Source organism: Panthera leo, chromosome C1, assembly GCF_018350215.1.
Source record: "Panthera leo isolate Ple1 chromosome C1, P.leo_Ple1_pat1.1, whole genome shotgun sequence".
Classification (NCBI taxonomy): domain Eukaryota; kingdom Metazoa; phylum Chordata; class Mammalia; order Carnivora; family Felidae; genus Panthera; species Panthera leo.
In genome coordinates this window covers 125,706,676-125,718,787 of record NC_056686.1, presented here as the reverse complement: position 1 = coordinate 125,718,787, position 12,112 = coordinate 125,706,676, and the positions used below count along the sequence as shown (strand labels likewise).

General features: G+C 38.9%; 1 protein-coding gene across 8 annotated transcripts in view; it reads left to right on the top strand.

Annotated features, from left to right (window-relative positions):
• MAP3K19 (mitogen-activated protein kinase kinase kinase 19) overlaps positions 1 to 12,112 on the top strand; it is a 63,805-nt gene that overhangs the window by 23,596 nt on the left and 28,097 nt on the right. For 7 of the 8 annotated variants that reach the window (XR_006205421.1, XR_006205420.1, XM_042948538.1 and 4 more), the window contains 4 exons: positions 603 to 718; positions 2,758 to 2,873; positions 4,589 to 4,750; positions 11,354 to 11,450. Coding sequence is in view for 6 of the 8 variants with exons in the window: in XM_042948538.1 (XP_042804472.1) it covers positions 603 to 718; positions 2,758 to 2,873; positions 4,589 to 4,750; positions 11,354 to 11,450 (491 nt within the window). In the remaining 2 variants the exon portion in view is untranslated. The remainder of the gene's footprint in view (positions 1 to 602; positions 719 to 2,757; positions 2,874 to 4,588; positions 4,751 to 11,353; positions 11,451 to 12,112) is intronic. The other variant, XM_042948536.1, reaches the window with a different exon arrangement.

Genomic DNA, 12,112 nt, shown 5'->3' with positions numbered 1-12,112 from the left:
ACACAGAATCTGAAGCAGGCTCCAGGCCCTGAGCTGTCAGCACAGAGCCCAATGCGGGGCTCAAACCCGTGAACTGCGAGATCATGACCTGAGCCGAAGTTGGACTCTTAACGACTAAGCCACCCAGGTGCCCCCAGCTTACTTGTCAAGAGAGATTCTATTCTATTCTACAGTTTTGACTGGCAAAAAGGCTAGCTGCTAGCATTAGAAAAAAAAAAATATCAAGAAAGCAAGCTTAACTCATTGGAAAGAAAAAACTAAGCAAGTCAGCTATTTGTAATAAGACAACAGCTTATCAAGATGTTTTGATCCTTACTTGATTTACTCATCATTAAAGAATTATGAAAAGTTTTGTCCAAAGTTTGACATTTTCTGCAAATATTGGAATACTTCTAGGATGGAGTGGGAATAAGATATACAGAATATTCCTTTAATTTAAAATCTTGAAAAATTATCACTTTCTATCTCATACACTTTAAAATCATTCTTGTTAGCCCCAAAGCACATGATTACTTTTGTTTATTTGATGTCAATGTTTTTCTTCTCATATTTTTTCAATAGATTTAACTAAATAATTTTTATGTTAATTCTATTCTTCCTAGAGATCCTAAACTCTGTGATTTTAGTGGAAAATCAGCAATACATTATGTGTCGCAAATACATAGTTTTAGGAAACAGCAATTATTGGACATTCTAATGAACTCTATGCCAAAACCAGGTAAATACTTCTATTCCACTTTCAAAAGCTCCCCATCTATAAAAGCCTTATTAGAACTCTTTCTTCTACATGTGTTTGATGGATTCATTTAAAGAAATCAAGCCAACAACTATTTATTAATCGGTGACTATATAGAAGGTCCAAGGCTAGGTACTCTTAAGGGTTGTAAAGAAATCTAAAACATCGTCCAAACTCCTGAAAGTGTTCAATAGGGTAAGGGACACATCACATAAGTCAGTAGAGAAAGTGCTTGTTGTGAGCTTGAAAGAGGAGAAGGGACTTACTATGTTCCTTAAATGCTGGGTAAGATTTGGAAGGAAGAGAACAAGAGAGAAGGTTTGATATAGGTGGAAAACAAAGACAGAAACAGCCACAGAGAAAAGTGAAAGAAAGAAAGTACTACTGAGCAATATGTGACCTTGTGAAAGCTGCTTGACTTTATGGTATGATTGGTTTTTATTCAAAACTTCTAGGCAGGGAACAAGGCTGTTCCCAGGAAGGTTTCATGAAAGCGGTAAGATTCAATCTGGTCCTTGAAAAACAGTGGGATTTAATTTTGTGGAGCAGAGGCATCATGCTGTAAATGAGCCTCACTTATCATAGGGGCAAATAAGAGACTAGAAATTAAATACATAAAGAAACTGGGTCCATTGAATACTCATTAAATGAAGGGTTTTTTTCCCCCAATAAAACAGAGTCACTAAAGAACTTTAAGCCAGGGAATGATGAAAACCATGTTTTAGGAAATTTAAGCTGTTGTTATTGTGAAGAATGGACTCAAAGGAAGAGACTCATGGCAGGGAGCTCTATTAAGAAATTATAGAAGTGCCTGTGTGTGGTGACAGGAACCAGGAAGAGTCCTGGGCTTGGTGTGGGAGTGTGCCTGACAGGTGCTGAGTGTGGTGAGCCTAAGAGCTATTGTGAAAGAAGAATTCACATAACTTAGTGATGTAAAGCTGAGAGAGACAAAAGTTGAGAGAGTTGAGTTAAATATGATTCCCAAGTTTCAGCCCTGGGAAGTGGGGAGATGGAAATGCAATCAATAAAATAGAAGACCACTCTGGTTTGGTGAGGATATAGAAGGCAATGGGTTCTAAAGCATTGCATTTGGACGGAACCTTGGGACTTGCAAGTAGCGATTTTCTGTTGGACAGGCCTGTGGGAAGGGGTGGGTTGGTATGTTAGTTTGGGAGTTCACTACAAAAAGGAGACTGTGAGGACCTGGAAGTAGGTAAGATCCCTGGCGGATTGAGGATGGTGGGAGAACTGCAAGGGGTCAAGCCAAGGAGGTGTACCCACAGTTAGAGGGTGGTATGTACACAGGGACTCAGGGCGCTGAGAGAGAGAGGAGGGGATTGGGAGAAAATTACAAGAAGCAAGGAGAGGGAAACAATGTCAAATTGGAAAAGAGATTACAAAGCAGATGTGGCAAGGAAGTGAGAAGTTTCAGTGATGAGATAGAGGCAGGAAATAGATTGCAGAGAGGAAATATGGTGAAGAAATGGACGATCTGAGTAGAGATAATCTTGTGCAATTTTGTATCAGTTACAAAATAAATGGAAAAGCCATTGGAAGAGAAAGACGTTTTCATCGAAGAGCCCATGCTTATTTTGAAGAAGTCACGATAGCAGGAGGGGGATGATATAAGAGAGCACTGTCCCTTGGGAACTAACTGGGAGTTCATGGGTGCTCAGAACTCTGCCAATTTAATGTGACTTCTGCTACACAGAAAATGTGCCATGTCTTTGGTAACTATAGAGCAAATGTAATTTCCAGCCCATTGTTAGGGGTTTCACTTGGCAGCTTTGCCCAACTTAAAAACAAAAACAAAAACACATCCATTCTGTGGACTCTTGTTATCCTCACTCACATCCTTCCCTGTGAAAAGTATTGCCTAAAGCTTCATCAGGATCCCAGACCACTATTTTAGGAAAATCTTTGACAGAATGGAACCAGCCTTAGAACACAGAGCTAGATCTTCTGATGAAATTGATGGAGATAAGTCTTATCAAAACACATTATTCTATTTCTTTTGGCAGAAAGACATGCTGAATCATTGCTTGATATTTGTCATGATACTAACTCTTCTCCAACTGATAGGATGACAGTTACTACAAACCAAAATATAATCTTGCAAAGTATCAGCAGCAGTGAGGTAAGATGTTCTCTTTAAAGAAACTAACAACAAAGGGCACCTGGGTGGCTCAATCTCTTAAGTGTTGGACTTTTGGTTTCGGCTCAGGTCATGCGGGTTTGAGCCCTGTGTTGGGCTCTGCACTGACAGTGAGGAGCCTGCTTGGGATTCCCTCTCTCTCTTCCTCTCTCTCTCTGCCCTTTCCCTGCTCACTTTCTCTCTCAAAATAAATATATAAACTTATATAAAAAAAGAAACTAACAAAAAATGGATAACCTACTCCATCTACTACCTCATGTGTGTTGCTTGAATATTTTACAGCAATCATATATCATAATTTATTTCTAAATGTAATCATAAGGTAATTAAAAGCAAAATTAATAAGGCAGTGCTCCACAAGTTTAATCTCAGAGCTGTAATTAGCTAGTCAGCTCAGAGTCTCCTGCGTTTTGTGTGTATGTATCTAATACCACAGGATATTGTTGCAGTTGAACCGATACTAAATAATAAAATGAAGCTTGTGTTTATGTGTGTTCATGTGGAAAAGGAGAAGATCACTCATCTGATCATGTCAAATCCATCACAGGGTACCACAAAGAAGGTGCCTCCTCTTGGCCCTGGTCACCCCCGGCTCCCCACCATGATGAATGACTCCACATGAAGTCCCTCACAGTACAGTAACAGTACTAGTAACAGTGTAATCCATAGAAAACTGTGGACCAATACCCAAGATATACAACAAACTGGTAACATGGTAACAATTGTTGCCTATAGGGAGAGAATTGGAGATGACTTTGTGCTGTGTATTCATTTGTACCTTTTGAATTTTTACAAAAATTAACACAGCCCAGACAGGTAAAAGTATTGCTGCTCTATATTTTGGTAAGAAAATAATATGGCCACAAATTATTTATTTTACAAAGTTAATGAGGTGTGGACTATAATATAATAAATAATGAGGACTTTTGGAGATGGTAAATATTTTTGAGTCCTTTTCTCCTTCCAAAAATCATCCCAAAACAACAAAGAAAAAAAAAAAAACCAAAAATTTAATTAAAAAAACCTTTTTTATTTTGAAATAATTACAGATTCACAGGAACCTATAAAAATAGTACATAGAAGTCCTGTGTAACCTTCACCAGCTTCCCCAAAAGGGAACTATTATCGTAACTCTAGCAGGTTGTCAAAACTGGGAAATTGACACTGACACATTATAATTAACTAAGCTACAGACCTTGCTGGGATTTCACTAGTATTTGCATGCATTGTTTTTTCTGTTTGCGCATGTGTCTGAGTGTACTGTTCTTTGATATTTATCCCTTCAATCACCACAGTCAAGATACAAAGTTGTTCTGTCACCCCAAGGGAATCCCTTCCTACTGCCCTCTTAATAGCCACACCCTCCTCCATCCTTAACGCCTGGCAACCACTGATCTGTTACCCATCTCCATAATTTTGTCATTTTGAGACTGTCATATAAAAGGAATTCTCATATGTATAAACTTTTGAGACTGGTTTTTCTACTCAGCATAATGCTTTTGAGATAGATCCAAGTTGTATCAAGTTTCTTTGCATTGCTAAGGAGTATTCTATGGCACAGGTGTTTACAGTTTACTTAACTATTCACCTGTTGAGAGACATTTAGGGTTGTTTCCAGTTCTGGGCTAGTATATACAAAGCTACTATGAGCAATTGTGTACAGATTTCTATATAAACATACGTTTTCGTTTCTCTAGGATACATGTCCAGGAATCCAAATACTGGATCATATGGCAAATGTATGTTTAACCCTTTTAAAAACTGCCAAACAGTTTTCCAGAGTGGCTCTATCATTTTATATTCCCATAAGCAATGAAGAGAGATCCAGTATCTCTGTATCCTGGCCATCATTTGGCAGTGTCAGTATTTTTTATTTTAACCATTTTAGTAGAAGTATGGTGGTATCTCATTGTGGTTTTAATTTCCATTTCCCTAATGACTGATGTTGAACATCATTTTTCTATGGGTTTATTCCCCATCAGCATGAATTGTTCAAATTTTTAACCTATTTTCTGATTGGATTGTTTGTTTTCTTACTGTTGGGTTTAAAGAATCCCTTATATATTCTGGATATGTCATTTGCAAATATTTTCTACTAGTCAATAGAAGAACTGGCTTGTTATTTTCACCGTTGTAACAGGTCTTTCATTGAATAGAAGTTTTTCTTATTTAGTTAGTTGGTTTGTTAGTTAGTTAGATAGAGCACATGCAAGAGAGAGGCAGAGAGAGGAGAGAGAGAATCCCACGCAGGCTCCATGCTGATAGCACAGTGCCCAGCACTGGCCTTGATCTCACGAACTGTGAGATCATGACCTGAGCTGAAATCAAGAGCAGAATGCTCAACTGACTGAGCCACCTAGGCACCCCCCAAAGCTTTTCATTTTGATGAAAACCAATTTATCTATTTTTTATGGGTCTTAATTCTTACATCATGTGTAAGAATTCTTTTACTTGGTCTGGGTCCTGGTTTCACAATTATGTTCAGTTTATAAACATTCGTGAATCTATGCACTTTCTGAAAGTATGCTACACTTAAATTGAAAGTAATGGTGGGGCATCTGGGAGGCTCAATTGATTAAGCGTCAAGCATCGTGCTCTTGATTTTGGCTTAGGTCATGATCTCAGGGTTGTGAGATTGAGCCCCACATCTGAGCTCTGTGCTGGGCATGGAGCCTGCTCAAGATTCTCTTTCTGGGGCGCCTGGGTGGCTCAGTTGGTTGGGCGTCCAACTCTTGGTTTCTGCTCAGGTCGTGATCTCACAGTTCATGAGTTCAAGCCCTGTGTTGAACCCTGTGCTGAGGATTCAGAGCCTGGAGCCTGCTTCGGAATCTATGTCTCCCTCTCCCTGCCCTTCCCCTGCTCATTCTCTGTCTCTCTCTTTCTCTCAAAAATAAATAAACATTTAAAAAATTAAAAAAAAAAGACTCCTCTTGGGCATGAGATGGGATGGGGTAGAATGGAAATGTTTATTTTTAATACTACTATTACTATTTTTTAATATTAAACAATAGCATATTTCATACTGTTTGAATATTTTTCTTTTACAACTTTTTTAAACAGGCTAAAACCAAAAACCAAACCACAGTTGCTTTATTACACTGGTTCTCAACAGAGAGTCCCCAGGGGACATTTGGCAACATTTGGAGACATTTTTGGTGTTACAGCTGGGTGGAGGTGCTACTGGCATCTAGTGGGTAGAGGTCAGGGATGCTGCTAAACATCCTAGAGGGCACAGGACAGCCCCACAATGACGAATTATCCATCCCCAAATGTCATAGGTGGTGAGGCTGAGAAACCCTGCTACGCAGCAGGTTTTGTCACAACCGTAAAGGCTGTGTTGTTTTTGGTTACTAATATTACATAGTAATTGAAATAAAATACCTAGAGATCAGTCTTTAAAGTGACCATCATGTGACTCCTGGGTGGCTCAGTCCATTAAGTGTCTGACTCTTGGTTTTGGCTCAGGTCATGATCTCACAGTACTTGAAATCGAGCCCCAAGTCTGGCTCTTTGGGGACACACAGAGCCTGCTTGGAATTCTTTCTCTCTTCCTCTCTCTCTGCCTCTCCCCCACTCATATTCTTTCTCTCTCTCTCTTTCTCTCCCTCTGTCTCTCTCTCTCTCTCTCTCAAAATAAACAAATAAACTAAAAAAAAAAGTGACTGGGGTGCCTGGGTGGCTCAGTTGGTTAAGCGTCCGACTTCAGCTTAGGTCATGATCTCACAGTTCATGGGTTCGAACCCCACGTTGGGCTCTGTGCTGACAGCTCAGAACCTGGAGCCTGCTTCCGATTTGTGTCTCCTTCTCTGTCCCTCCCCTGCTCACACTCTGTCTCTCTCTGTCTCTCAAAGGTGAATAAATGTTAAAAAAAAATTTTTAAGTGACTGTTATGCATTAGAAATTGCTAAACAAAAACACATTTGCTTTTCATTTTTTGTGGCATATTTAAGTAATTCTCTTTTGTAAAAGGACTAAACATCCCTTTATATTAGTACATTTTTTTCATGCAAAAAAAGTTTAAAAACTTTTGTTGAACCTCACTCTATATTTTTGTTATTATGGTTGAAATAACTTTGAACTCATTTCTGAGGGAGAAATAGACTCTGACTATTGAACTTGTCTTTTCATCTCTAGTGCTTTCTCTAAGGCTTAAATTGTAAAACCCAAGGTCATCCTTCACTTCTTTTCTTTAAATGAAAGCTTGCTTTTCTTTTTGGTGGTCTGCAATAGGTTTTCATAGTTTACAAATATAAGCAGCTGCCTTGATTGTAGGAGTGCCTCTGAGAGACTTTACAGCCTCTCCCAATCACAGTACTTGGAATTGAGTCTCCTTTCATGTAAAGAGACTCTTCCTTCCAAATTTAATTATGTATGATTTCTATGCCTCTTTTCTGTATGTTTGAGATTCTGTTGTTTGCTGATTAGAATGCTATACTTTTTCTAGTCTATTGTCACCTCCTGCATCATTGTCAGTGGCTTATGAAATCCATTTATACTGGGGATGTGCTATTCTAATATTTTCTCTTCTTCACTCATGACTGAGTGTCATTATTTCAGTTGTCCTTGTGGCACCCAAGTACATCTTAAAGTCTTTCCTATTTAGCATTCTAAAATAAATTAGAGAATCCAGAGCTGTTTCTGTTTTAGAGTCTTCGTTTCCGTGATAAGCCTTCAAAACATATATTATTCCCTACATCCTTTTGGGTTTGTGTGATGTTTACGGTTTTTCAGTTTATTCTATGGAAGAAATTTTTGTCAGATACTAGCAGGTATCACATACCTTTTATTTTTTCCCATGCAAAACTTATAAATTAGGTTTCAGTATCCTTTCTCTAAATTTTGCTTACCGTTATTGATTCTTTTCTTTCTGATTCTTTTTGAGATTCTTTGTTTTGAACTTTCCATGGTTGCAAGAAAGCAGAGGGGTTAAGAGTTCTGGAACCAGACTTCAGAGTTTGGGTGTATATCCTGACTTTGCCACTGGCTAACCTCTCTGGGCCTCATGTGTAAAAAGAAAACAATAATTCCTACCTTCAGTTGGTGTGAGGATTAAATTATTTAATATATATAAGTTGCATAGAGGAGTGTCTGACCCTACATGTGTAGATGCTAGTCATCAAAATGGATTTTTGTTGGTAGGTGGGCCCACACTCTGCGTCTTTCAACTTTCCTAAAGGACCAACTAATAAATGAACTGAGCAGTTGAGACTGATCACAGCTCATTAATCAACATAGACACCTGACATGAGAGCCAGTTGTGTGTGTGTGTGTGTGTGTGTGTGTGTGTGTGTGTATTTTTTAATGTTTATTTATTTTTGAGAGAGACAGAGCACAAGTGGGTGAGGGGCAGAGAAAGTGGGAGATGCAGAATCTGAGGGAGGCTCCAGACTGTCAGCTGTCAGCACAGAGCCCAATGCGGGGCTCGAACTCATGAGCCGTGAAATCACAACCTGAGCCAAAATCCGACACTTAACTGACTGAGCCACCCAGACAACCCCCAGTTATATATTAACACTGCCACATGAAGGCTGCTATTTGCCAAAGTTTATCATAAAAATTTAATTGAATCACTGTAATTATATGAAATGGTAGGAATATATTTTGAGGTCTCGTAAGAGTGTTCCCAGACTAAGGATCTGAACAAGACTATATCTATTAAAAGGAAAAATTCAGTGGTCAATAAACATGTGAAACTGTCTCCAAACTTTTCTACTGATCACAATGTGCACATTCAAACAACAAGATGACCACGTCCATAAATTACAGTACTAAAAATAAAAAGTGATGATAATTGATAAATCGGGGAGAAGATGTAGTGAAACACCTTCATGAACTGCTGGTAGAGTGTAAGCATTAAGTGGAAACTTTACTTTTAAAGTAGTATGTGTAAAACAACTTAAAAATGTTCATACTCTCTGGATCAATAATTCAATATCTAGAAACCTACTCTAAAGAAATAATAAAAATTTGGGTATTAATTGCATGGGTGTCCACAGCACTATGTGTAATAATGAAGAATTAAAAACTGACTAATAAGCATTATGAGGCTTATATTGTAAGACTCATGGGGTTTACTAAACATTGTTGTGACCCTCTGATAGATACTTGTTGAGAGAAAGAATTTATAATTACATTAAAATGATGTTTACTTAGTAAATTGCTATGTAATTTGTACTTGCCTTAAGTGAAAAGGCTGGACAAAATAAGATGTGATGCAACTGTATTTTTAAATACTTAGGAAAAAGATGAAATATTATTTCTATGTTAATCGTGTTTGCTTTTTTATTTGTAAGATGACAGATTTTTCCTACTGCATTTAAAAATTTTTATTTATTTATTTTGAGAGAGAGAGAGCGAGCACTATTGGGAGAGAGACAGAGACAGAGGGAGAGAGAGAATCCCAAGCAGGCTCCATGCTGTCAGCACAGAGCCAGACACAGGGCTTGATCTTGGACGCCCAACCGACTGAGCCACCCAGGCACCACTCTAGTGCATTTTAAAAATGCTCTTTTGTATTTCTATATAGTCTAAAAAGAGAACACCTCCCCCAACCATTGTAATTGCATGGAAAGGAGAAGAAATTTGCCACACAGTGACAGAATTTTTGAAATGCAGAAAAGAGCAAGCAGTGAAATTCACAACAGTCTAGTATTAGTATTAGGGTGAACCAGCCCCCATCTCTTTTTTGCCACTGACAACCAGGATGGTCTGAGACAGGGTACCTCCTTTGCCAGGAGATAGAAAATGCTTTATTACAAAAAAAAATTTTTTTTAAGAGAGAGAGAGTGCAAGTGGGGAAGAGGGGCAGAGGGGGAGAGAGAGAGAGAGAGAGAGAGAGAGAGAGAGAGAGAGAGAGAGATTGGGAGAGAGAATCTTAAGCAGGCTCCATGTTCAGTGCAGAGCCCAACGCTAGGCTTTATCCCACAACCCTGGGATCATGACCTAAGCCAAAATCAAGAGTCAGACATTCAACTGACTGAGCCACCCAGGAACCTAATAAAATGCTTTTAAAAGGGGCACCTGGGTGGCTTAAAAAGTGGCATCAGACTCTTGATCTTCATCTCAGTCATGGGTTCACATCTCACTTTGGGCTCCGCACTAGGCATGGAGCCTACTTAGAAAAAAAAAAGTTTTAAAAAGCAGGTACTGCTGCTATGTAAAAGGTAGGACTATAAAGTTATTACAGTTGAATACCTAAATTTTTTTTTAAATTTTTTAATGTTTATTTATTTTTGAGAGAGAGAGAGAGAGAGAGAGAGAGACAGAGCATGAGCAAGGGAGGGGCTGAGAGAGAGGGATACACAGAATCAGAAACAGGCTCCAGGCTCTGAGCCGTCAGCACAGAGCCTGACGCGGGGCTCACACTCATGAACTGTGAGATCATGACCTGAGCCGAAGTCAGACGCTTAACATATTGAGCCACCCAGGTGCCCCTGAATACCTAAAATATTTTAATGGCAGCGTAAATAAAGGATTTTATTTTGATTGTTTTCTGTGATAATTAAAATGAACAAAGTGGAAAACTTCCCAAGCTTGATTGGGAATGAATGAACGAAATATCAGAATGATAGACTTCCCACCTGTGTGACAGGCATCTGAGCCTAGGGCAAAGACTTTATCCAACAGTTCTCTTAAATAGTGGTAATAGATAACAGATCATAGAAACCAGAGAGCTAACTGTAACTTCTGGGTTATGATGGGGTATTTTAACTACTATTTGCATCTGTCGCTGTTTGATACATTAAATAGGGCAAAATCACCAGCGGCAACAACTTCTAATGAAGGAACCTGTCAACAACAATAAATTCTAATAAGAAAACACTTATTTAGAGAGCAGTACTTTTCATAAATCAGGTTGGTTTTCTACCATGTTTTTTAAGCATAATGATTATTTTCTAGAGGATAAAAAGGAAGTTTTTCCTTCCTTGAGAGGTTATGTGCCATAATTAGATCAGAAAGATGTCATAGTGAAAACTTTGATAAGCCTTACTGCCTCCCTTCAGTCCAGAGTTACATCTGTAGCTTCCATATGGGGCAGGGATTTCCATCCTCACCAATTGTGAATGATGCCCCAGGGAGGCATTATGGAAAAGACCACGTTCATTTGGGGTTTTTCACTGCTGTGGCCAAAGGATTCTCTCCAGTTACCCACCCAGATGGAATTTGTGGCAGCTTAGCAGCCTGGACACTGACATGATAAAAAAGTGTAAAATACTGAATTTCTATGTGTCTATGTGGTTTTAGCTTTGATCTTCATTTTCAGTTATACAATTAATCATGTCCACATCTCTCTGAGCCTGGTGCTCCAGGAGCAGATACTTTTCCCATTATTTTAGTTCTAAATACTTCCTCTAATTTAAAAGGAATCCATGGTATGAAACTTTAGCTTAGAAAAATCGATATTCACTTTGTCAACAAAGTAGTAAGTTGAATAACTGAGTTACTCTTTCCTGATACTGCAGGAGTTTGACCAAGACGAGGATTGCAGTCATTCCATATTGCTTAGTGAAGGAGAGGATCCAAGTGGTGATGGACAAGATTGGCAACCCAGGACAGAAGGTATCTGGCTTCTGTCCTTGATGCGTTCACAAAGTTAACATTGATTATTTGGATTCCTGCCACCACCCCAATTTCAGTAGTGCTTGGTGCAGAACCTTGAAAACAGCACAAGGGAAAGAGGACCCACTCATCATCCTATCCTTTGGTTTCTTATCTCAATCAGCACGTCTTGGCAACTTGCTGGCCCAAATGGCTATCTCTCTTATGTGTCTCTCTTGATTCCACCCTGCTCCAGCTCAGCCAGCCATTCTCTGCCTCTTTCCTTTTTCTCTGACAACATCTTTCCCTCCGTTTATTGCCTCTCAGAATCTTCTATCAGCTCCAGGGATCTGTTCTCTTCCAGAATCAAGCATTTCTCCATCAGCTGTTATCCCAAAGCTCCTCTCTTCGGGGAACGATGGGAGACTGAACAAGGCACTAAAGCCCCAAGTCTCAGTCCTTTATTCTATGAGTATATAAGCCTGGAATTTTTCCAGAACAACACCCATTCCAAATATGTTATCCTCTCATATCCTTAAGAGCCTTTGCATTTAACAGACCACAAGGTATTTGCAGATTCTCCCCTCAGAAAATAGTCTCGACAGCAATCACAATGATCTGTCATCTACTCACCTATAAACTTTTTATTCATTTAAAAAAATTGTTTAAAATATTTGTTTTTG